This window comes from Squalius cephalus, assembly GCF_949319135.1.
Source record: "Squalius cephalus genome assembly, chromosome: 3".
NCBI classification, from domain to species: Eukaryota; Metazoa; Chordata; class Actinopteri; order Cypriniformes; family Leuciscidae; genus Squalius; species Squalius cephalus.
The window spans coordinates 7526184-7552648 of record NC_137124.1 but is presented as its reverse complement, the minus strand read 5'-3'; the positions used below and the strand labels follow the sequence as shown (position 1 = coordinate 7552648).

The window sequence follows — 26465 nt, the reverse complement described above, 5'->3', positions numbered from 1 at the left end:
CTAATGAATTATGTTGAATATCTGTCAGCTGTTAAGTTGAACTACACAATTAGATAATTACAGTTTAGCTCAACCAATTACCAAGCAATGCTTAATTTTGTTAAGTCTGTGGTGTAAAAAGGTCGCATTAGCAATTAAAGAAAAAACACTTCAGCAAAACAAGGTCAGGTCAAAGTGTCTGAATAATTTTTTGCTCCCAAATTTTGTATTCATTTTACTGGTAGTCACTGTATGAAGACTTTTTGGGTATAATATGTCACAGTTTACTTTATTTTGCTATCCTCACTTACATAAATGAACTATAGTGTCCTGCACCCACTAGTAAAAAAAATACATCTGGTGTCTGAATAATCTTTGGTTTGACTGAATGTGCACACGCCTCACAAACGGCCATATTGTCCAAAAACATTTGCCTAAAAATGAAACGAATGCGCTAATAAGCAGCCAATAATGCAGCCCTGAGCCTTTAAATACCAGCCCTTGAATAAGCGCAGCTGCCACTTCCACTCTGTTAAGTACATTCATTTCCCAGCGTCCACCTGTCAGCGACATGAGTGTGTTTGTGTGGGGGTCGATCTTTAAACGTGAGGTAATGCGCTATCAGCATGAGAGGAGATGTCTGTCTTCTCCAAACCCTACCAAGACGGCTGGGGAAGCCCTTTAATAGGTGACCTTTCAAACCAAATTTTGGCTGACCTCTCGGGTCAGAGCTGTACTACTATTTTAGTTGGGTTGTGTTTAAAGAAAAACTATCGCATCACCAACTAGTCACGTCAAATCTCCAACTCACACTGAGAGTGAATGACTTACAGTCAGTGTCTGGATTTTAAAATGAGTCAATTTTTGATACTTATCAGCATTTTGCTGCACATCCGATATCATAAATCATGATCAGAATGTAAACGTTATAATGAAAGGTCTGACAGTCATTTTTATATATATATATATATATATATATATATATATATATATATATATATATATATATATATATATATATATATATATATATATATATATATTCCAGCAGTTAGGAAAGAGCTAAACAGTGTTTTTCTGGCTACTGGCTACAAGTTTGACTATTTGAATCTCATTGACCAATAAAAATCAAGTATTCCAGGAAGCTGCCCAGTAACTCATTAAAACGCTTTGATTATAGAGCTCAGTTGTGAGGTTGTTCATCAGTTCTTTTAAAAAGCTTTATAATGCACTCATGTGCCAAATTGTGGTCAGTGTGAACAACATTCACAAAGTCTGTGTATGAATGTAGTGGATAGGTCAAGCCAAACACACACACACACACACACACACACACACAGAGATGTCTGCCTTTTATTGTGCAGGCATCACTTGCATCATTCTCTGAGAGGAGAGAATATTTGTAATAAATAAAAGACCATCAAAAGTTTGTCTAGGACTAGAGGTTTTAACTAATACTAACGTGACATAAAACTGAAAACACGATTTCACACAGACACACACACACACGTACACACACACACAGGGAGAGAGACAGACAGACACACACACACACACACACACACACACACACACACGTATGCTGGTCTAATGCCTCTAGTGGGAAGGAATTATCACCTTACTAAAGCATGAACACCGACGTGGAAGGCTCCTGGTAATTGTGGGTAAATAAAGTATTGAGCGCTGTATTAATAGCTTGTCGTTTGTCTGAACGGCTGCCGTTCATTCTCTCTCTCTCTCTCTCTCTCTCTCTCTCTCTCTCTCTCTCTCTCTCTCTCTCTCTCTCTCTCTCTCTCTCTCTCTCGATGGAGGTGATTGAAAACAATGACGAGATCGCAAATCACGCCGCAGGAGGCAATGCAACGGTTCCCTCACCTAACCTGCTAACCTTTCTCTCTCTCTCACACACACACACACACACGGATTTATGCCTTTTATTTTGCATCATTATCTGAGAGATTCAATAAATAAAAGACCATCAAAAGTTCGTCAAGGACTAAAGGTTTTAATTAATGCTAATATTTTAACTATGCATAAAACTGAAAACATGATTTCTTACACTTCAAACACAATTCATCTGTTTAGCAGACTTCACTTCACCATATTAAATCCCATTCTGCAGAATTCAGCTGCTTTTCCTCTACATTTTGCACAGATTTCAAACTAGTTTCATTTGAGTTTTCCATTAGCATTGCTAAGTCAACTGTGCGCTAACAGATAGGCTAGGGATAAAATAATCAACTTATTAATTACACCAAGGTATTTTTCTGTTCCCTTATATTTATATTGACACTTTAGGATTGAATAAAATACAGGTTTCATTTGGCATATTTAGTTTGGCATGAAGGAACAGCCGGTCAGAACACGTTTTTGCATTTTAAAATGTGGTGCGCAAGATAGTGGAATTTGGTGGAAAACAAGCTCTAAATACACGTTTTTAAAAGTTGAACTTCTTTTTACTTGAGCGGCGCATATTTAGAAAGTCGTCATGTGTGACGTCACTGCAAAACACATGAGCGAAAATTAGGCCCATCCACAGCAAGAACGATTACTAAAAAGATAATTATAAGGATAACTATAGAAGCACACACTGCAGTTTTGTCATCCGCTTTAAATGCTGCGTTCACGCCATGTCTTACGTTATGCGTTTCTGTGGCAACCAGGGGGTAATGCTTCAGAAAAAACTGAAGCTTCCCTGGGCGCCGCCATTGATTAGCGGACCATCCCCTGCTGTTAGCATCCCATTGACTCCCATTCATTTTGGCGTCACTTTGACAGTGAATAACTTTACATCTGAGGTGTTTAAAGACTCCATTTGTCCATTATTTTATTTCTAAAGAAACACGAAAATGTATAAAAGGCTCCATTACCTTGTATCTTACGTTATGGCCCAGTAGAAACAGTTTTTGTAAAAATAGGCTAACGATTGCGTCATAACCACGTGACTCTCTGTCGCACAGTAGAGAGATTACCGTACAGACAGGAGGAGAAGCTCGCGGGCAATCGGGGGGACGTGGAGGCAAAATGACAAAATAATTAATCAGAATACTTAGCAAAAGTTGCTCCTGCTCCAGCTCATAGACAGCTCCTACTCACACTCTCCGTCTCTGCAAGTTTCGGAAGGGAATGATTTAGATTTCTCTCGGCACGGCTACTAGAAGACAGACGGGTTGCTCACGTCACATCTACGTTGTCAAGCTCAGTTTGAGTCTGCTCAGTCGCTCAGCCATCAGGAAGTGAGAGCTTCTAATTGACTTCACTTTTCTCCGTTGAATTCAATGGGGTTGCTGTGTCCATTTCTTTTACTGTCTATGGTGGCAACACTATCAATGCCAAAATGAATCTGCAGCAGATTTCTTATTCATTTTTCCCATAGGGATTTTAAAATAGTCTTTGTTAAAGTGTAATAAGCCATGAAACAAGCCGATCAGCTACAAGGAGACTCACAACACTGCAAACTTTGATTTGAAGCAAAAAAGTATTTGAAAATCAGACAAAAAGACAAAAGATATACCAGACTGTGTACTTAACAGCTTTAGTGAGGGAAAGACCCATGAAGCATTGCGAACAGCACAATCAAATAAAAAACGATAAAGAAATAAAACTACTTCTGTTGATTATATGAATGAAAACAATAAGTTTATATAAGTACAGAATTACTCACAGTCTGAAGCATTAAATCAGCGTCATGCAAATGAAGTGCTAATGCTAATAAATGACATATTGCTCCACTAATGTGTCAACTGCAAGATTAAAGTTAAATATGTCTTTCTAGTTAGTTTCTACATGTATTCAGGATAACTACATGATGTTTATGTTGTTTACGGAGTGTTCCTGATGTTTTATCAGTGTGTTCTTGGGACTCCGGGCTGAATTATGTTAATGGAAATGGAAAATCTGAAATCATCTGAAAGGAATGACACAGCAGCAACCCTTCAGCCACCCAACACACACACACACACACACACACACACACACACACACACACACACACACACACACACACACACACACACACACACACACACACTCACGACATCTCACATTTCCACATGTATGGACTGTGGCAGCACTCATTAATGGGTTCACAGAAGTGTGACTGACGACCGCTGTGAATGCGATATGAGAAAAGACTGTGTGTGTGTGTGTGTGTGTGTGTGTGTCTGAAAGAGTTTCCTTAAAATAAGTTCTAAATTCATGACTGAATCTTTCTCACATACCGTGCGTTACTATGGCAACCTCATCTACAGCATCTGACTACTGTGTTCCTGCTTGTAACAGGATCTCATCCAGAGGTGAAGCTCAGAAACAACAATCTCTTTTTTAAAATCACAAAGCTAGTTATCTATCTATAAATCCATCCATCCATCCATGCATCCATCCATCCACCCATCCATCCATCCATCCATCCATCCATCCATCCATCCATCCATCCATCCATCGATCTATCCATCTATCCATATCCATCCATCCACCTATATACCTATCTATCTTTCCATCCATCCATCCATCCATCCATCCATCTATCTATCTATCTATCTATCAGAAATATGTACCGTACCATGATATATTGTGAACATATATTGTTAATTATCAAAATATATAATATATCTCCTACAGGCAACTGAAGGAGCATCACACTAAAACTGACTCTCAGTAATGAGTTGAGCAGATGCACACACACACACACACACACACACACACACACACACACACACACACACACACACACACACACACACACACACACACACACACACACACACACACACACACACACACACACACACAGCTCCTAGTGCACACCAGAGACCACGTTACAGCTTATTCTTAAAATATCACCCATCATATCACACATACAAAAAGCACTGTAGGGGTACCATGGTGCGTAATGGTATAAGATGGCAATACTGAGGGACTGTATGATTAACCACGGACTCTTCATTGTACTCCAACGGTACTTTAAACACCTCCATGATACTGCATGAAAGTGTCTAAAAAAACATAGTACCGTTTTTGTAAGTGAAGCAAATGTTTATATATAACTGCATATGTACAAACCTATAAACACACATTTACAAACACTTGCGTGCACACACACACACATACACACACACAAAGCCGTCCTGAGGCCTATGTGCTCCTCTGGTAGTTTATAGTTGCTGCCCTACATGGACACAGCTTCTGGAATAGCAACTGCCATCTGATCTGAACACACAATCTCTCCCTCGCTCTCGGAAACACTTTCTCTCAGGAAGAATAATACCGAAATAATAAATGACACTAATACACAATAGGTCCTGAAACTTTTTGAAAAATGAGAGTGAGAATCATTTTCTTTTTCAACAAATGATGAACTTGTTTAGCCTTTGAAATATACCATGTTGCCAAATTAAGAGCATGGGTTAAACAATTATTTGTGTGATTGTTATTTCCCAGCCATAAATATATTTAAATATATATATAAATTTAACTTAATGAATAAAAACACAGTTGTGTATGGTAAATGCAAACTGATTAACCATTATCAGTAATAGTGAAAAGTAACTATGATTCAAAAAAATTGCAAGCATAATGTTTGCCTCTTCATTGTAAATAAATCCAGATGTATGAGAGGTTGTTACATTACACAGCATAAAACATTCCCACTGCACAAAACCTCACAATACTGAGAATATAAGATCTTCTTAAATATTTGGGTCAGTCGTTCTCTAAAAATAGATGGCACCTTTTCTCAGAAAAGGCATCAAATAAAATAAACAAAGATATTTCCAATTTAGGAAAAAGTCAAAAACATACACTGTAAAAAATCCTAAGTTATGACAACATATGTTTTTACATTGCTTTAAGTCATCAAAATAAGTAAAGCAATTGTCAACTTTTTAAATAAGTTATACAAATCAGTTTAATGAAACTTAAGTTGAAATTACTTATATTTTTATTTCTATTTTTAAGTATGGTCAATTTTGGATGTTTAAGGCAGCAATTTATGTTTATATGTTTATATTATTATGTACAACATGATATTTGACTTTTACCATATACACTCAAAAGTCAAATATCATGTTGTAAATAATAATATTAGTAGTAGCCTAAGCCATGGGGAAATATGATAGATTTCTACGCAAATGTCGCCATAGTCTGAATCTGATCCGAAACTCAAAATGTGCCAATGAATTTCATGGAGAACGACTGCCATGTCCTTATGATATCCAACCCCTGACGATGATGAGATCAGAAGCAACGGAAACATTGTAACTCTACTCAGCTACAGAAGTAGAAGCAGCCCTCACAAAAATGATTGGCAGAAAGAAGCGACTTCACACCACCGATAACTCACGTCAACTTAATTTGATCAGCGGTGACTTTTCCCACATGAATACAACGGTTTGTTTGCAAATAAGGTTCTTGACCAGACTTGTGTGAAGGATATTTATAATTCACTTGGGCATGAGGATATGTAGGTATTGTTTACATCTTGATGCATGTCAAAGATCATTTCAAGGTCGGAGTAATATATATATCTATCTATATATATACACAGCAACAATATATTCTTCTTGGAGTCTTGGATATTTTACATCTGGGCGATGCAGCTAATTCTTTTTTATAAAATTCATTATCTTGATACATTTTTGTTCAGAAATTAGTTAAAATACTTGTTTTTAGTCAGTAAGTTGTATTTCACCACTAAATGAACACAAGGAAGAATGTGTAATTGGATTTATTTATATACCAATAAACAGTCACAGACAACATTTAGATTGTTTTTGTTTTTCTTTCGCAGAGAAACATTACATTTTTTTGAGGGCTACTAGCATTGAAATGTAGTTTTAAAAACTGATTTACAGGACGTACGTTTCTATGGTCATTTTTGCTAACGAGATAAAACCAGAAATGCTGTGAAAATACAATGAGAGTCATTGCAAATTTAACTCACTAACAGTTTTTAAGAGACTTAAAAGGAGAAATGAAAAACAAAATAAGGGATCACCACAACACACAACACTGTTACTGTCATTTTACCTACAAAACATTAGCAAATTTATCACATTATCCTGTTCTAAGCATAAAACAAGCCTAACCCTAACCATACATCAGATGCACCTTCTTATGCTTAATAGAGCTAAGACAATATTTGAATCCTTTAATAAAATCCCAGATGCATTTAGCAAGGACATGCTAATGTGGCTAAATAACAGTGAAGTTGATAGTTTAGCCACATTAGCAATAGCTAGCTACAGCCAGCAACAACAAACTGTCGTCTTAAAACTTAGATTTCATATAAAATGTAGTAAAAAAAACATTCTACTTTTATAATCCGCTATGGGAGATTTCCCATAACTGTAGCCTATGTCCCTCTAGATGGCAGCACTAAGACGCTTCTCTCGGATTCTTTCACTGATGGATGCTATTTAAGAGCAGCCGTTAGGATACCGGGCAGTGTGATGTCAGCTATTTAAAGCCAGATTGTGGGAGAATTTAAATGCAGAATTTACTAGTCAACAGCAGAACGACGCTTAGAAACAATTTGTCTATTTTCTGCTGCCTTTTGACAGATATCAGATGAAACAGCATGTTGACAATCGCTGTATTACTGGGGCTTCTGATATGTGCGCTAGAACAGGTGCAGAACCCCCACCCCCACACAACCCCCATATTCGTTTCATTGCAAAATGATGCACTTTCTATATTTACGCCGTGATATCAGCTCCTTATGCTGATCCTACATGCCTGAGGATGTTTTAAAGCCCCTCTGCCATGGACTCAAGTCTTAAACCCATCTAATAGGCTGATCTGAAGCTTTTATTTACTGTAATAACAAAGTTAAAAGCTTATATTATCTTTTTAAAAAACCTTACTGTAATGAGACTTAATTGCATCATTTAATCAGCGCAATTTTTTAAAAACATTTATATAGGCTATTTCTATAAAGTGTAAAAAAAAAAAAAGTTACATCATCCAGGGGGCGCTAGTGGGCATGCTATTATCTCCACAAGAGAAATAAAATATCTTGACTGAATTGCAAAAAGTGACTCTTAAAGGGGTAGTTCACCCAAAAATGAAAATTATGACATCATTTACACACCCTGTCGTTCCAAGCCCATAAGACTTTCGTTCATCTTCGGACACAAATTAAGATCTTTTTGATGAAATCTGAAAGATTTCTGTCCCTCCATTGACAGCTTTGCAACTACCACTTTGACGCTTCAAAAAGTTCATAAAGAGATCATAACGAATCCATATGTATTAAACGGTTTAGTCCAAACTCTCTGAAGAGACTTTATCGCTTTATGTGATGAACAACATTTTTTTTAGGCTTTTATTCACATATAAACATTCATCAACTCACACATAACTTGTGGTAAACCGAAGCTCAAACAAGTTTGCTTGAGGTACGAGAACCAATGAGGTTAATTCTCGTGTTACACAATGTAGCCTAAATTCAATCTGTTTATCACATAAAGCAATCGAGTCTCTTAAGAAAATTTGGACTCGTTTGGATTCGTTTTACGATCTCTTTAACTTTCTGAGGTGTCAAAGTTTCAGTTGCGTATCTGTCAACAGATGGACAGAAAGCTCTCGGGATTTCAGCTAAAAGATTTTCATTTGTGTTCCGAAGATGCAGGAAAGTCTTACGGGATTGGAACGACATGAGGGTGAGTAAATAATGACAGAATTAAAATTTGTGTTGAACTACCCCTTTAAAATCCCCTTTTTAGTTGGGGGACAGAAAACAAGTATTGACACATGTAGCCTAGTCCATTGATTACTTCAGGTCTGAGGTGATGGCTATGCTACACCACCGTGGGCACCTTGAAAATGTGCGCTATTAAAATAGTGACAACTGACATGGTGCCGTTTTTGAGAGCTGTTGAATAAAGAGGGAGCAACTGCACAGGCAAAAGGAGCTCAGAAAAGACGGCCTTAAGAATGGAGGGAGCGAAGGAGGAATACGGGAGATGGGGCGGCAAGGTTCAGGAGTATTTTTAGGGCATGTTTATTCACAGACTGAAATGAACCCTCCTTGCACTTCTCTTGCTCGCACACCATCTGTTGAAGTCTTTCAGCTTTGTCAGGTCTAGCCAACATCCCACAAGTGTTGGTGAGACACCTTTATTGAGAGTACTGCACATGCAATTGCTTTTCTACATTATTATCAAGGTCTTTTCTTGCAAAAACATTTCTTCAATAAAATATTTAAGACAGTTAAGAATAATGGCCATGGCCTTATAAAAACATCGCCAGAAGTACCATATTTAAAACATATAATAAAAAAATCTCCCAATATAAGAATAAGCATCTGAAAATAAGGTAACTTGTGAATTAAGTGTCTATTTCTGTCTTAACAAACGTGTCCGTGCCTGACAAGACAAATTTGTGGTTTGCAGAGATCAATCAGTGGTTCTTGGCTGACGTCACTTCAGACCGTGGCACGAGCTCCCCTGACGGCTATTAAACGTCACCTGTCATTTCTGTCAGCCAGATGATCTTCAAAAACTTCATCTACTTAACTTCTCTACCTTCACACAAAGGACGGGGTCACAATAAAGAGCGACGATTTAATCGTTTAAGGCACAGGTAGGTTTAAAAAGACCGTGTGTGTCCACAGAATGCGTTAAAGTTACGCGCGCTTTTCTGTGAGGTGATTTTACAACTTTTTATGAATTAAACGAATGACGGGGTCCATGTTCGTTATTGCGATTATGAACACGGGTTTATAGAGTCATATAAAACACGGAGACCGAATAAAATTAGCTACAAACTGAATGAGGAGGGCGGGGATGTGGTAAGACAACACTGAGGAAAACTGCGAATGAAACCAACAGCTGCACATCATGTAAACTCGCTTGTCAGATCGAATCGATGTTAAATGTTCTTAAATCGTATGTAAGTGTTGTACAGTAAGTATAATAGGCTACCATATACTTAAAATTTGACATGGTAATCATAGTCACTACATTACTATGGCAAACTAAATAGATAAAAACATAATAAATTAATACAGGATTTTCTCAAGGCAATTTAGTAAACTTTTCAGCATCTTCATTATTTTGAGACCATATTATTAACAATTACTGTACTGACAGCATTTTAGCAAAAGCTGGTTACCACAATTAGAAATAGGCTATAATAAGGTATAGCCTAAAAAGATATGATGGCTTTAATTTACACCAAAATTACTATACATATTGCTACTATAAAATCATACAATGATACAAACAGTGTGATACACAAATTTTGTGATTTATTAATTTTCATTATTTAAAAGATAACTTGTATTTTGATGGAATCTATGGTTACCATGGTAAAGTTATACAAATGGTAAATACAAAAAAAAAAAATTCCCCCTCAATGTGAATTGATCATGTTTCATTGATTTTCAGGACATTCCCATGAACATACCTTCCTCTGCTGTTTCTCCCAGGCAGGGTCCAGCAGAAGGTCCCTGTCCCAGGTGTCCTCCTGAATCATGTACTCTTCCGTAGTCATGTAGGTGTTGTTATACTGCACCTGTGTCTCAACAATAGTCGCCATCTTTTACTCTTATCCCTCTAACCCCTAATATTAGAAGTTATGTCCCTTGAGCCTTAGGTTGTAAACTAACAATCCTGTCCGTGCGTTAGAGGAGAAACCCCCGCTCAGTGTGTACTTGTATGACCGTGGAGGAAGAGGCCAGACTCCACTCGTCTGAGGTGCCTTTGTGGAGGTGCGAGCAGAACTTCTGCTGCCCAGTGCAACTATCCTGGTCAAAAGTAGCACACGTGACTGCACCCCAATAAATAAGAGAACTAGTCGAGTGGGTGTCGGGTTATGCTACCTAAAAGGTGTGAGAGGCGGGACAGACTGTGCACTGGGACCAATTACTGGAGGCTCTTTTAGTGAAGGGCAGGGAAAGACCTCACACACGCCTACTGGTGCCCTCCACTTTGCTAAGAACACCTGTTGTCCTTGGCTTTAGTCTTTATACTTATCCAAGTAACAGTTCTGGGGCCAGTTTAAACGCATCCAGCTAACTATTATGCATTGAAAAAAGGTGCACAAGCAGTTCCCAGGCCTGTTCAGATTGTTTCCCCTGTAATAAAAAGTAATGTCTGTACCTTTGCTATACATTAATTACTATACACAGTTGTGCTTCTATCTCATTTAGATCAAACAGAAACAAGTCTGTAATATGTTAGAAGAACAATTCAAAGGAAAGAAAAACTACTTCAGAAAACAACATTAAGAGATTATTTTGCAAGCAATCATGTACTTCCTAAACAAGAAAACTAAATTCTTTACAATAATGACAAGTAAATGAGCACAACATAACATATGCTGTCGTAGTACTAGTTTATTGCAGTAAGCATGCGATGCCAATCAGTGTTCATGCAGAAGCTGGTGTAGGAGAGTACACTTTACCAGTCGCAAGGTTTTTGCAATATACACACATTAACAAGTCATGCACATATTCATTAGAAGGTGATAAAAACAGTTCGACCAGCTCATTTCCTATCACCTGCAAAAGAAATAATTCTCGTTTCATACATGAGTTATAAAAATCAGTACTGCAGTTTCCTTTACACTCAGTAGGGGTGTCCTTATAAAGGGTTTAAAAAAAGATCCCTAAAAATAAAAAGGAAAAACAAAGGAAAATACTGGAGAATTCTAAAAATAAATGGGACACAAACGCTAGAAGTTGTGTTATTGTTATCGTCCAGTTTGTGCAAGAAGGGTGACGATATCTAAGGAGAAAGTAGACGGAGAGAGCATTCTGTTATCCATGGAAAATGTGGAGGCGTATACCATCTAGAGTCAAAGAGACTTAAGCTGGAAGAGTATGTTGGAGAAGGTGAGGGATTCTTTTGATATTACAGAGCTGAGATCCTGAATGGAAGGTTCTTCTCAAACACCGATAGGTATCTATCTGCCACAGACATCTGTCATCATTAACGAATGCCACAGACATCACAGAAATCTGTCAACCACAAATATCTGCATGTCAAAGATCTTCATACCACTGACATAGGGAGTATCATGGTTACTCTGACTATGAATAACAGATATATCTTATTTCAGGTAATGGACAGTTCCTCATCCTCCAGAATAAGATCTAAAATTGAGGTAATCTTATCCTTATTCCATCGTTTCTACAGGCAAAGGTAAATAGCCACTATGGACTTACTTCCGTAGACACAAAAAGCAATGCAGATGTGTGTGACAATGCATGTGAAGATGCTACATGTCTTGGCATGTTTTGGTATAGGAAAGAAGAATCATCACCTCATGTGGCTGTAAAATCAAGAACAACAGCACCTTCTAGTGAGATAAACCAAACTTAACTATCATGCTCCCTCTGGAGGAAAGGTCCTGTAAGTAGCCCTCAGGCAGCTCAGTTTCAGCAGTGGTCCCCCCCCCCCCCCATCTAAAGCCACTTGTTTTATAGGACATTCGCCAACCAGGTATGTAATCTAAATCGTACATTCAGCTATTTCAAACACAAACACCATATCAGACTCTCATTTGAACAGGTAACACAATGTAGCTTTCAGATTAACATGTTTTATTAATCTGACAAAAAAAAAACTAAAAACATTGGGGTAAACCCTACCTATTTGGGATGACTTTGCCTACTGTCAATCTAGGAGGCAAAAGCAGAGGTTTATTGTAAGAATGACTTGCTGAGTTTTGACTCAGCAATTTATCAAAGTCAAGCACTGCCCTCCAAGATAAGGGTTTCCAAGTGTCACTGAGTCCAAATGAGAGTCTTGGGAATAAAATCTTGGCCAGTGCCTCGTGTCTAGTCACAGAGCTTTTGGGATGCGTTCAAGCAGTGGTTAACACTGAACAAACGTAACAACTGGGGATGCGGCGAGGGCGGCGGTGAGCTGGGCGTTAACGGCGAGACGACTCGAGGAAGCCTGGGGGGGCAGGGGTTAAATCAAATAAACAAACTAAAAAGGCACATGGAAGAGGGCCAGGTGAGGTCGACGATATTGGAGGAACTCTTGAGCAAGGTCCACATCTGCCAAGCCTTCAAGTGACTCACAAGCACTCACCTTTGTCACACACCTTTATCAGCCAGCCTTACTTAAGCCACGCTTATTTAAAGCAGTCTTTAATGCACTGACTAATAATTCCATTCATTCAACCGCTTTTATCCACATTCTCTCCGAAGCTAAACCAACAGATCAATTATTAGAGCACCAAGCACCAAAAGCCATTACCGAGACACACTAACCACCGAAGCAGTAAATAGTCACCCCCGCCGCCACCCCTTTTGCCAGTGACAGATAGTAGTATAACACTGGTGTTTAGAGAAACCCATTGGGTATAGCAATGGTGACGAGAGGTGAGGAATCTACAAGAGGGGTGGGGTGGTGGTGAGGAGAAATACAGCGGATACACGGTCAGGCGCAAACGCTATCGGGGAGGACGACAGGTAGAAAGGGGGCGAGGCGCAGTGCGTTTACCTGAATGGAGTCAGAGAGACCTTCTCGTTCATTGCGAGACGCTAACTTTCTTCCCCCCAAACCAGCACTGCGTATGGTGTCCACAGTTCCTTAGGGACCTAGTTAAGTTGGAACAGTCACATCAGAAAGCGTTTGTTTTTTGAAGGGGGGGTGAAACAAGAAAACAAAAAAGAAACATGCACAATGGAAGCAGATGCGAGCGAAGCCTTGTGGGAGATATCTTGAATTACGTACAAATACCAGAAAAAGGAATTGTAAAATGGTTTTAAAGTGTGGGTGCCTCCTGACACTCACACATGAACATGTTTTACAGTATGCTTGCGTCATAAAAGCATAGTCATCATCGTGCCACACTCCTGTTAAAGAAGCTGCATGGGACTATGGGTGGTTAAAAAGTACCAAAAGCTGGGCTGAAGATTTTGCTGCTCCTGGGGAAGGGGTTTGGGATGGTGTGTGCAGCTGGGGGGGGGTATAGAGTGGGGTTGCCCCCAGACTTACCCCATCCATAGTGACAGGGGTGAGATTGGGATCAGTCTCTAGTCCTTTAGCTTCTTTTCGGGGCTCCGATTCATACGAGTCTGGTCGTTTCACAAAGGAAAAACAATCATGAAACATCAAAAGGCAAGAATAGCTAAAGCTCCAAGCAAAAGCTCTCGAGTTTCCTCTGTAAATGATCAGGCAGGCTCTTTATTTTTTGAAGGCGTGTTATAGTCAGTAAAGATCGTGTACAGATCTTTAAGTCTTCTCTTCTGAGAACACTTGTGACAAAAACAGTTACCGTAAACTACAAACATGAATGTCAATGCAAAACGTTTTCTAAGATCACATTCACACACTGGCATCCTCAGCACGTAGGTGCGAACAGGGGCACGGTAAACAAATGAAATACTGTCACTAAATGAGAGGCAGATGCAAAGAGAGATGGAGAGAGATGCAGTGAGGGTCATCTATGAAGTTGCAGCAGCGAAATGAGCAGGAAGACTGAAAGAAACTGATAGGAATCTCCCAATTTCATTTAATCCCAAATCACAGCACCACAGAAAATACAGCACTTTCGTGTAGCCTTAATCCAGTTTCACATTTTAAGACTACAGATAAAAAAATAGCAAACTTGAATACATTTCACTACTAAGGCATATGAATCATAGGCCACTCATGATTTTGGCGTGTGTTTTTTTTTCTAGAAAAAAGAGAATTTTGGCTATAAACAATCATTGTGGAAAAAAGCCACAAGAAAGAACATTTCGTCTCTCTTATAGCTGTAAACAAAAGTTAAAAATTAAGCAGAGTATTTCTCTTTAAAATGATATGCGAGTCCCTTGTCACTTTTTATAAAAACATGATAGCAATAATAAAAGACACTTACAAAAACAGATTCTACAATGCATCTTGGCAGTTAAGTTGGCGAGCATAGAGATGCTCCCATAAGACAGATCCCAGCTAAGGCTGACTAGCTAAACCTTCCTCTGATTGGCTGCCCATACATCACCATATCTACGGAAGTAGCTACATCAAAGTTGGAGGGGAGAGAAGTCACAGTGTCTTTCAGCTTTCAGGATGGGTGGACAGGGATGGAAGGGTGGGGTTAAAGGTCATCACTAAATTTTCTCCCATCTGAGGTGTAAGGGATGCGTATGTATGTGCGTGTGGGTCGAGGTCGCTTCCCTGTTCACATGTGCCTTCCTGTTGTGTCAACCAATGGAAAGCATACACGCTACACCAGTCCCAGAGAAAAACAAGAAACACACAAAGACATGTGAAATACTTTTCCAACCCTGGTCCTACACTTCACACACCTTTGGAGTAAACATACATTCAACTTATTTAAATGTTCTTGAAATGCACTGAAATCTAACATCTTAACTAAATGAGTGTGTAAACTGGTTCATATAACTATAATAATCAAGCAATATTTAAAAATATCAAGTCCAGTATTCATTCATAGGCTACAAACACTTAATATAAAAGTTAAAAAGCATCATGGCTAGTGCCTAATCTACCCCTCAAAACTAACTGGCTATTAGATTGAAGGTTTCTTTAAACAGACAATGTGTTATATTGGTTTAGTGTGCAGGAATGAGAGCATGCAGTTTCCCTTTTCAAGCCCTGACTACACTGGGTGTGTGTGTGAGATCAGAACCAAGGTTAGAGACTCCAGTCTATAGTTAAAACTGACACAGCCACCGTCTTAAACCCAAGCACACACGTCAAACATACACCTGTGGCTTCTTTCTGACACACACACACTTGCAGCACAAGGAAAGGAGAGGCAGAGAGGACGTGGAGCACACTATCGGAAGGGTGTTTCAGGGGTGTGTAGGGCGAGTTCGGGGCGGCGGAGGAGGGGCTCCTTGTGCGACGGCGGTATCGGCGGTGGCTCATACACGCGAGGTGTTGCCATTGCGATGGCAGGCACGGAGGCGGCGGGCAGGACTGGCCTGAGGGACTCGAGCGTTGCCACCTGCTGAGCCGGGACACCGGGCAAAGCCTGCAGTGCGGACATTGCTGCAAGGTGGTTGGGAGGTGGATACGCATACTGGTATTGTTGGTATTGTTGGTATTGCTGCAGCTGCTGGTACTGCTGGTAGTATTCCGCATAATACCTGTGAGAAATGGAGGAGAGAAAACACACATGCACATCCACGCAGACAGAAAAAGAGAGACAGAAACCATGCATATACAAACGAATGTATACACCATTAGACAGGGACAGACACAGAAACACATTTACACACATACACACACACACACACAAATCACTTCCACTGTAAATCGGAACTAAAACAGCCAACATTTTGAAATGTACAAATTTTTGTTGTAATTGTTTGTTATAGCCACGCTTCCACCGCAGAAACTTTCACCAGGAACTAGGGACTTTGGGGTGGTACTCGGTGTGTTTCCACCGCAGAACCCAGGGTCTAAATGAAGTTCCGGGTAAATATTTCCCGCTCCGAAAATCCCTTCAGGAAAAGTTCAGGAACCTTCAGGGGTGGGACTTGGGCGCTGAATGCTGCATTTTGATTGGTTGACTCCACGCAGCATTTTAATTCAATCACCATTTTTTTTAATCTTTTGCGGTGCGTGCAGGAACAGTTGTTTGCTATTCGAATCAACAATGGAGTTAAAAAAAACCGCCCGAGGACGACGAGGTTCAGGCTTTATCAAGCTTTAATTCAGAGTGGGAACAGTAAAGTAGTGTGCAGTCCTACGTCACCAGAATAATTTGCCTAATCTTCACGGTACTTTAGATCACGGTGGAAATGCAGACAGCAACAGGTCTGAGGGAAAAAAAAAGTTCCTGGGACAAATTTTTCCGGATAATATCGGTGGAAACGTGGCTTATGTGTCTTTAATTGAAATCATTTCAATTAAATAATTTACCTGGCTATGGGGTCGTCCTCCTGTGCGGCGGCTTCCTCTCGACCTGCAGGTGTGGGCAACAAGGCTCTGCGCTTGGCCCTCTGGTACATAAATGGTTTCATAACAGGGTCAGGTAGAAGTGGGGCAGATCTTCTTAGTGGACTCCGGTCCCTCTCGCCAGACTTTGAGCTAGCCTGTTGCTGTTCAGCTAGCACTTGCTGTCCTTGTGCAAAGTAGTGTGCCCTTGCTGCCTCAAAGAAAGCTGCGGTGTCAGCTGCCCCAAGAGCCCCGTAAGCCGGGGACGTGCTGTAGAGAGCTGGTGCTACCGTATAAGCTGGGTTAACAGCAGTACCTCCTGGTACCTCCATGCTCGGCGCTGCAGTTAGAAACACTTGATTTGCCATGGCGGGTGTGTAAACCTGTTGACCGTAGGCAGCGGCGGCTGCTGCGGCGGCTGCGACTGCGCCACTCGTCATCTGCCCATAGAAAGCTGGGTTAACGGAGCCATACATCTGTGCGGCAGCTGCGGCAGCACTGTTGTTGAGAGCCTGATTTGCAACTGTCCCACCATAGAGCTGATTGGCAACCGTACCGTACACCTGACTAGCTAGTGCTCCGTAGACAGCGGGTGCTACCGCGGTTCCACCTTCAGCTCTTGCACCAGCAGCTGTAAGTCCAGTCAAAGCAGCATACGTGGGGTCAAAAGTTGAGGTGTTGTATACCGAATTGTGGACGCTCTGTTGGACCTGTAGCGGGAGGCCGGCGGCGGCGGCAGCGGCAGCTGCTAACACGGCCGCTTGGCTCTGGTACTGCTCCAGGGTGGGCTTCCCAGCTGGGCATTCACCTGCATAGTGACCCTGTTTTCCGCAGCTGACACATGGGATTTTCCCAGTTGGAGCCTGCTTGCTTGGCTGAACTTTGGAAAGCTCCACAGAAAGTGGTCGTCCTTTGAAAGACGTCCCGTGCAAAGCCTCAATAGCCTGCAGCGCATCTTCCTTGTTCTCCATGTGCACAAAAGCATAACCTAATAAAGGAGAAGACAGGAGTGTTATTATTCAGGATTACCCACACTTTAAATCAGGGGAAGCCAACCCAGCTCCTGAAGAGATTCCTTACTGCAGACTTTAGTTCCAACCTTGGTCTGACACATCTGCCTGTTATTTTAGCCCAAATTAGTCCAAATCTGATTTTTGTGCATATACGATTGAAAATCCGATCGGAATTAGCTAATGTGAACAGCAAAAAAAAAAAAAAAAGAAAAAAAAAAATCACATGAAATGTTTATGTGACTCTCACGCCACGTAAAAAATGTAAACATCAGACATTGTAATAGGAAACATGCTGAAAGTCGCTGCCAAAGCAATGCTGTGTTGTTGCAGTTTCGGACGAGCAGAAAATGACAATATAACAGAGATATATTTTGCCGTAAAAAAAAATACATAAAAAAAATAGACATAAGAAGACGCATACTCCAGTGCACAGCTACACATTTCCATGTTGTAAGATTTAAATAAGACAACATCTCTGTTGCAAACCCCTCCATGTTGCGGTTGTTGTTGTTTTTGGCGTATGCCTACCAACACAACGTCATTGTCATAGAAATCAATGCAGATATTCCGGAGAACTAAAGTCAAACACAAATCGAATCTGAACAGCTGCGATACACAATGTGGACATCTATCATTTTAGATCAGATTCCAATCGGATACACAAATAATCGGATTTGGACTGACAGTGTGAACGTAGCCTTTGAAGTAGTCCTGAGCACCTCAGGTGTGTTTGATTAGCGTTGTAGCTGAACTCTGAAGGATAGTAGCCCTCCATGAGCAGGGTTGGGGGTCGGGGTTTTGCAACTACTCTCTTACCTTTCACCTTATCACACTCCAAAACTTTCCCAAAGGTCTGAAACAGCTCCTGGAGGTCTTCTGTGGTGCACATACTACTCAGATTACCCACAAACACTTTCGTCGAGTGGAGTGGGCGTCCTCGGGACTCTTCGACCACGAGGTTACGACCTTTGAACTCTCGGCCATTGAGCTCCCGAATGGCACGTTCAGCAGCGCCCTCTCCTTGAAGGTGTACGAAAGCAAACTGCCTCAAAACGCTACAGCTAACAACCTGGCCGTATGACTCAAAGATGGCTGACAGTTCTTCTTGCGTGGTATCCAGGGCCAGATTCCCTACGAAGAGCTTAACCGTGTGGCCCTTATCCATTGTGCTGAAATGAGTAAAAGACAATTTTGACACATCAGACAAGGACATAAAAGCATGTGTAAGTACAATTTGAAAAGTGAGGGGTAAGTATCCCCTTCCAAAATGGGACAGTGAAGACATCAGATATTAATTATTATTCTATTCACACTCTTATAGTACTCTGAAATAAATACCATGATGTTTGTGATCGTGAATGATTATCGTATTCAAGTGCTTCATACAATACCAATGTAATTCTATGGTAATTATGGATGAAAACGAGTATGAACATTTTGGCCGTTATGATAACCAACAACTATTTATATTTGACAACCGATAACTGATATATTGGCCAATAAATCGATGCAAATTTTTATATAATTTTTGAGCCTGATTACAAAAACTCTTACCCTTAAATCCATGTCCCAAGCACACAATTATAATGATGTTCTCTAATGTAGCCTAGGCTATATGACAGACTTGCTAAGTTAAGTTTAAGTTAAATTAAGTTTGCATGTTGCACTTAACTGTATTTTCCTTTTTGAAGTGATTCCAATCATATTTCTAGCAATTCAAAAACATAATGGTGAACAGCCGAAGTGTCTCAGCTGATGGAAATAATAAACAATTTTATCGGCTTTAAGATAATTGGCCAAATTTTCTTATCAGGCCGATAATGATAACATTAAAAATGGACATTTATAAGCCAATATATTGTGCATTCCTAATGGTAATACCATGGTTTTCAGACATTTCCCCAAAACAACAACAACAACATATCGTTTGGCACTTTATTGTTAGTATTATTTCCCATTAATTGGGGAAAACTTGTATAGATTTACACAGGTGGGGAGAGGGTCCTTAGTGAAAACAACATCATGTGTTAATTCGATGTTGTTTGTGTGACAAAAGTCCTAAGTAACAGATGACACCATGTTTGTCATTATATCTTTAAAAAAAAAAACATATCAATTAAATTTAGTCCTAACACATTAACAACATAACATTATTCAGCACACACAAAACAAAGAAATATATCGATGAAACATTTATTCAGCATTTAATGAAAAGAATGTGTTGCAGTTGCAGTCACAAAGCCACAGTAATCTGGTGACGCAGAGTAAACACGTTCACTTCCTCAATCTAACAGCTCACGGAACAAACACACACACAAACATCACACTAAAGGATAACCGTTTTATTCAAACCCTGACACATCCTTCAAACCCATTTTTAAATGTATAAATGTGTGAGAAACGCTGACTCGCCGTTCTCTTTATAGCGCTCCGGCGTCAACAACACGAGTAGCGCGTGTCGACTGATTTACTGAATGTAACATTTCTGACACCAGATGTTTACAAAACACTCACAATCTCTTCCGTCATCAACACCACAAATGTCCGCGATGCAACTACTTAGTTTTATATTTTCATTGTAAATTATTGCGTGCATTTTTCTATCATTCTTTCCAAAATAAATCTCTGGATGACTCATTTAAGGGAGGATTTTTTTGGAGTGTGCCCGCGCCCCCAAAACCCTTTGCGTTTCTCTATAAATCACACCGCGAGCTCGGCTACATCATTCCGTGTTTCAATGGCAATCGTTACCTATTGGTTCTATATGATGAATTATGGAATTGCTTAAAACATAAACAAATATAGAGAGGAAAAAAATCTTCCATCTTACCTAAGCGGTGCGGGGTTTCAAAATGGTCGGTCCACTTCCGTTCTTTAGAAACGCTCTCATTCTTCAGCAGAGGACTGAGAGAGCGCGTGCTGATGCATTCACACACACACTCTGCGCGTGCATCTCCATTGCATGCATCATTTTTGTGTTTTCATTGTAAACAGGAATTTAACAAACCTTAACTCAAAGCAAGCAGAGACCTTGCACTAAAGTATTTTAAATGCACCAACCACAGAATTCTTTAAATCATAGATTTGTTGCTGGTTTCAGTTTAGTTAAATTCTCTGAATCTGATATGCATGCACTGTAAGCAACTTTGGATTGTTTTTTCATAAATAAGAATACAGTCAGTTTTTTATACCACAATAAATGAATGATTTGGGCTTGTTTTGGGCAAAACAGATGCTTGTTTTTTATTGGGATCAAATATGTAAAAAAAAACAAAAAAAACAATCACGTCCGTTTTTGTTAGTGGGAACATTATTAAACGTGCTTTATATATTTGTTTTATTTTTCTTTATCTGTACAACAATAGTGTAAAAAAAAACATTCCAAACAATACAACAATTAATACATTACGACACTATAGGTCAGTTAGCCTAGGAAGTTCATTTTAAAGTGATTATTACAGAAGTGCTGAAGATTTTTTGAAAATGCTTACAAATCGCCCCATTGAAACACATTTAAGTTTTTTTTAATCACTCATCGTATATAAAAATATTTGTTGAACTTTTTTTCTAAGTTTAAACTTTGATTTCGAAGTTCCAGCAGCTGTGTGTAAAATCAGACAAACTAAAGCATAACGGAATGAATTATAACTATGAAATTCAGCTATATATCCACACCATCTACATCATTACACAAGGTTTGATTTCTGTATTTGTGGCGTCAGAATCTCATCTCAACCTGAACATACATTCACGACAGCTTCAGACAGGCACACTTTTGGTCTCTTATCTGGTTCCTTCCACACATCTGTGCTTGATGTCCATCTGTATTCCTTGACGTGTGTGAAGGTCGCATGCTCGACCCATTACAGATGAGCCGCCGGCGCGTCAGTGACTCTCCGTCCTCTCCCAGCGATGGGCCGATCTCTCTCCTCCCACAGGGTCACACCATCACAGGCACAAATCTGTTTAGGGTTCTGAAACAAGCCGGCCGATCGAGCAATGATTCCACATGCCAGCCTGAGAGAGAGAGAGAGCGGACGCTAAGCAAACACACACACAGTCCACTGAAGAACATGACAAACATGCGCATTAGCTCCGCACAGAGTGGGATTTGATTTCTGCAAGAAATACCTTCACTTAAAGGGATAGTTCACCCAAAAATGAAAATTCTGTCATCATTTACTCACCCTGAAGTTCTTCTGTTGAACACAAAAGAAAATAACAGTAACCGAACAGTTGCTGGTCCCAAAGTATGAAGGGGGAAAATGGGGCCACACTCACATTCCTCAAAATGTCTTTTTTTTGTGTTCAGGAGAAGAAAGAAACTCATACAGGACTGGAACAACATGAGGGCGAGTAAATGATGACAGAATTTACATTTTTTGGGTGAACTATCCCTTTAAATCAGCTTATAATGACATTAGAAGAAGTGCTTCATCTTTATTTTAAATCTCTGTCGTCATGTTTTCTCTGGATAAAAAACTGATTCAGACACAAGAACCCAATATTAGTTACATTACTAATAAGTCTGACAGCTAAGAGCTAGACATCTTTTTTTTTTAAATATTGTCAGTCCATATAATAAAATCTATAATAAAGTAATAAAATCCATGTCAATCAAATGCAATGTAGCAGGTTTCTTACGACACAAGTATATTCAACTTTATCCACATACATCCAGTACACTAGAGTAAAGTGATCAGATACTATACAGCAAATCTCAACAGTTTGATTGTTTATATCGTCGCAAAATGTAAACCATATTATCGCCCAGCTATGTATAAAGTTGGATATATACGTACATCCATATATCCAGAAACACGACTGTAAAGCATAAAGATATCATCAACTGACCTTTCTCCTGAGTTTCCTGTTATTTTGGACAGCGGGTGATTCCCACGGCCCAAATCATCCTCCCCAGAATCCACCACCAGAGATCGACCAATCACGTCCCACACCTGCCAAACAGAGAGCCGGAGAAACATGTGACATCATAGCATGGCATATCATACATGAACACGAGTATACACTGGCTTTGGTAAATCAGTGCATGAATATTTTTAGATGACACTGAATGATATAAGAGGAGGTGTGACCATGAAACATAAGGTTAGTGTAATTAACAATAACAGAGACTTTAGATAATCTCATGTGTGTCCAAGCACTCTGCCTCAGGGTTCATAAACACACACACACACACACACACACACACACACTCCGATGAGCAACATGGACTGTGTTTGGAGATCACAGCTTTATTACCTTTATCTGAGAGTCTTCCAGCCGGAATGAAGCTCTTCCATCAGGATCTGCCGTGATGTTTCCCAGATCGCCCACATGCTAGAGAGTCACAGAGTCACCGCGTTAAACACACACATTTATATTCCTTATTTCATTAGTCGATGTTACTCAATATACATATAAAAATAAAGCAATACAAATATATTATATTATTTAATTTTTTAAAAAGCAATAGAAAATACACAATTCTGTTATTGCTTCTTTAAAAAAAACTATAAATATTATTAGAAACATTACAAATATATAATACATTTGTTATTAATACATAAACAAATTAAATGTATATAATTAATAAAAACATACATTATATATATATATATATATATAATAAAAAATAATATATATAATACATAATATATTTTATAGTATAAAATAAAAATTAAATGTATATTATATTGATATAAATAAGTATAATATATTTGTTTATACTTATTTATACATTTATTTATATAAATATATAAATAACAAAATAAAATGTGTTATTGCTTTTAAAAAAAATATTATAAATATTATAAACATTAAAAAAAAGTAAGCATTAAGCATTAATTTTTAATTAATGCTTATTCTACACAGAATTACCAGTTTAAATATATATATATATGTATATATATATATATATATATATAAAACCGAATATAAAATATATAAAAATAAAAAAGTAAATGAATACATAATAATAACATCAGCAATATAAATAAGTAATTAAAAACACATTACTTATTAATAAATACATTAATGCATATAATAAATCATTTGCTGCTTCTACAACAATATTACCATAGTTTTAGGACATTTTGAACACCGTTAAATACCACTTGATATTGTGTAGAGAATACACCGGGGCTAGTTGTCAACTTCATCAACTATATGGTTTATTAAAATAAATAAACATTCATTAACTAGAAGGTTTACATAAGGTGTAACAAGTTTAGAATGTGTTCAATAATCTTTTTTCTTGGTGAATAGCATTAGAAATCTCCAAGGCTTTAAGGTTGTGTGTGTCCAGAAGCTAATATGAAGTAGATGTACCCTGTCTGAGTCCTGAGGAGCTCCATGGGGTTTCCTGAACGGATTGAAGTGATCTCCACAGCTGAGGGACACACAGCACACATATAATCATGAGCAGGACAGAGTCAATGCATTCAGATATTTCATTCTGAGCTAATACAGTGTGCGTTTTGTTTCAGGGAGAAACTGCTTGACACACGATCACCAGACTGGATGGGGTTCATGCTCCTAAACACAGACTGCCGTGTGATCTAAAGGTGAAAGGTCAAGGGTCGTGATACCTCCTGCAATCCTGTGTGAGGTCGCCGAGCTCGTGCACATGCAGGCCGTGCGCTCCGGGCTTCAGCCCGTCAATCGTCCCGTCAATCAAACAGCGTTCCTGTGACAACTGCAGGAACCGGACCACGCCCTGCACAAGCCCCGCCCCGCTGACCATCGCCACGGCAGCGCCCAGGTCTGACGACAACAACACACACAGATAACTAGCATTAGGCCCGTTTCACGCTTGTTCACATCAAGCGGCAACCTTCCGGTCTCTCTCTTGAATCAAACACTGAAGTGAGTTAAACTGCAGTTCATCGACTGGCCACTAGAGACCGGCTGCAACAGAGAGTCAGTCCCATAAACCCCCATGTTAAAATGCCCAACATTACAGCAGAAAAAATGTGTTTACAGCCTGGTACAAAAGGTGGTTTTGGTCTATATAGCTAATTTTGCCCTTCATAAGAACTGTGAGGGGGTGAATCTTTTTTTATAACTCATCCGTTTAAATTATATTAAGCCATAAAGTTCTGCATAATTCAGGGTGTGGCCACTTGAGTGACAGGTGGATTGCCGCTGATGTCACTACTAGCCGTAGTCTGCTGTCTGTTAGCATCACGTCACCTCAGCTAATCCATTTTTGCCTATTTTCATTTATCCGGGAGTGACGCGCTGCCAAGATGGCGACGGCCGGCTCTGGCCACTTTGGGCTTCAAAAATGCTCTTCAGAAACCTACGGGTGACGTCCCGGACACTACGTCCACATGTTTTTACAGTCTATGGTTCTCACTGTGCTTTGACTCTAACAGTGTTTCTGGTCACACCTGATTCTGAGCTGCCCATTCCCTTCAGCACTGCCCGTCTGCCGGTGCTCTCAATCAGAGTCTGGACCTGTGAAGACGTGAGCGCCGTTTCAACCAGAACCTCCTCCTTACCCAGGTTTATCTGCACCGACTGCACTCCTAAACACACACACACACACACACACATGAATGAGATAATAGCTCATGACACAGAAAAGTGTTTCATGTTGTGCTCGACTCACCCGGTTCTTTCTCCAAAACGCCCTTTACTGCATTAACACAGCTGTCACATGACATCTGCACCGCAAACTCAAGCTGTGCAAAAAGGAAATTAATGTGGATATTTATTATACAGTAATATACAGTATATATATATTAGTGCTGTCAAATCACAATTAATCACATCTAACATAAAAGTTAATATAATGTGAAATATTTATAACACGTGTATATGTAATATGTTATATTTATAACACGAGTGTGTGTATATATATATATATATATATATATATATATACACACACACACATACATACACACACACACACACACATATATATACATGTATATATACACACACGGGTTATAAACACGTGTACACACGTTATATAAACACAAACTTTTATGTTAGATGCAATTTATTGCGATTAATCGATTTGACAGCACTAATATAGCATTGACTATATTAATGGTAATTTAGACGAAGCATGGATGAGTTTTGTATGACGTTTAGCATGTCACAGTGCAGAATACTGTCATGTCAGACATTAAAAATCATAATTATGTCTAATATTCCTGAATGTGTTTGGCAGTTTCATAAGTAAGTCGAAAATAAAAATAAAGTATACGAAGACTACAACAGCATGTAAAAACGAAGAGGTAAATAACTGTGCAAGGCATCAAAGATAACACGTTATGGAAACTGTGCTGATCGTTATGATAAAATCATTAATATGAACGTAAATTTGACTTGAAAGAAAGACGTTATTATACAGTTGGCCTGCTGATATTCTTATTTTAAATTATTTATTTATAAATTTATTATTTAATAAATGTAATTAAAGCCCTAAATAATTGTGATTACAGTATTTATTTTGCAAATAAGTAATCTTAAAGTCATTATTCTCACCTTCGCTGTTCTGTTTGTGTCCATCTCTGGTTCGCACGCTGATAATGACGTACGCGGAAGTTCCGCGTTCAGAAAACGTAATAAAATAAAAGTCCTAGTAAGGAAAGACAAAATGCCA

General features: G+C 39.2%; 3 protein-coding genes across 6 annotated transcripts in view; all 3 read right to left on the bottom strand.

Annotated features, from left to right (window-relative positions):
- actn3b (actinin alpha 3b) overlaps positions 1-11056 on the bottom strand; it is a 37128-nt gene extending 26072 nt beyond the window's left edge. The window contains exon 1 of the mRNA XM_079867437.1: positions 10387-11056. Within this exon, the coding sequence (XP_079723563.1) occupies positions 10387-10518 (132 nt within the window). The 5' untranslated portion in view covers positions 10519-11056. The remainder of the gene's footprint in view (positions 1-10386) is intronic.
- Positions 11057-11294: 238 nt separating this feature from the next.
- Positions 11295-20752, bottom strand: rbm14b (RNA binding motif protein 14b). Of its 4 annotated transcripts, none has more exons than XM_079867443.1 (7): positions 20676-20752; positions 18662-19014; positions 16818-17820; positions 15821-16039; positions 13935-14014; positions 13437-13534; positions 11295-11941 (listed from the first exon to the last, which is right to left on the bottom strand). In XM_079867443.1, exons 2-5 carry the CDS (start codon positions 19008-19010, stop codon positions 14005-14007), a joined length of 1581 nt encoding a protein of 526 aa, XP_079723569.1. In that variant the 5' UTR covers positions 19011-19014; positions 20676-20752; the 3' UTR covers positions 11295-11941; positions 13437-13534; positions 13935-14004. The 4 variants fall into 4 exon arrangements, with proteins under 4 accessions (XP_079723569.1, XP_079723570.1, XP_079723568.1 ...); XM_079867444.1 differs by having other exon boundaries at positions 11301-11708; XM_079867442.1 differs by lacking the exon at positions 11295-11941 and having other exon boundaries at positions 12398-13534.
- On the bottom strand, positions 20676-26444 carry ccs (copper chaperone for superoxide dismutase). Its single transcript, XM_079867445.1, has 8 exons — positions 26348-26444; positions 25461-25533; positions 25240-25377; positions 24436-24610; positions 24176-24236; positions 23108-23185; positions 22700-22803; positions 20676-21862 (listed from the first exon to the last, which is right to left on the bottom strand). The coding sequence occupies exons 1-8, from the start codon at positions 26369-26371 to the stop codon at positions 21709-21711; spliced, it is 807 nt and encodes a 268-aa protein (XP_079723571.1). The 5' UTR covers positions 26372-26444; the 3' UTR covers positions 20676-21708.
- Positions 26445-26465: the final 21 nt, after the last annotated feature.

Coding starts and splice junctions, on each gene's coding strand:
- rbm14b (XM_079867441.1), bottom strand. CDS start 19,010: ATGGATAAGGGCCACACGGTTAAGCTCTTCGTAGGGAATCTGGCCCTG. Junction 17,821..18,661: donor GGAGTGTGATAAGGTGAAAG/GTAAGAGAGTAG, acceptor CTCCTTTATTAG/GTTATGCTTTTGTGCACATG. Junction 16,040..16,817: donor GAGGACGACCCCATAGCCAG/GTAAATTATTTA, acceptor CATTTCTCACAG/GTATTATGCGGAATACTACC.
- ccs (XM_079867445.1), bottom strand. CDS start 26,371: ATGGACACAAACAGAACAGCGAAG. Junction 24,611..25,239: donor AATGGGCAGCTCAGAATCAG/GTGTGACCAGAA, acceptor TGTTGTCGTCAG/ACCTGGGCGCTGCCGTGGCG. Junction 23,186..24,175: donor CTCCTCAGGACTCAGACAGG/GTACATCTACTT, acceptor GTGACTCTCTAG/CATGTGGGCGATCTGGGAAA.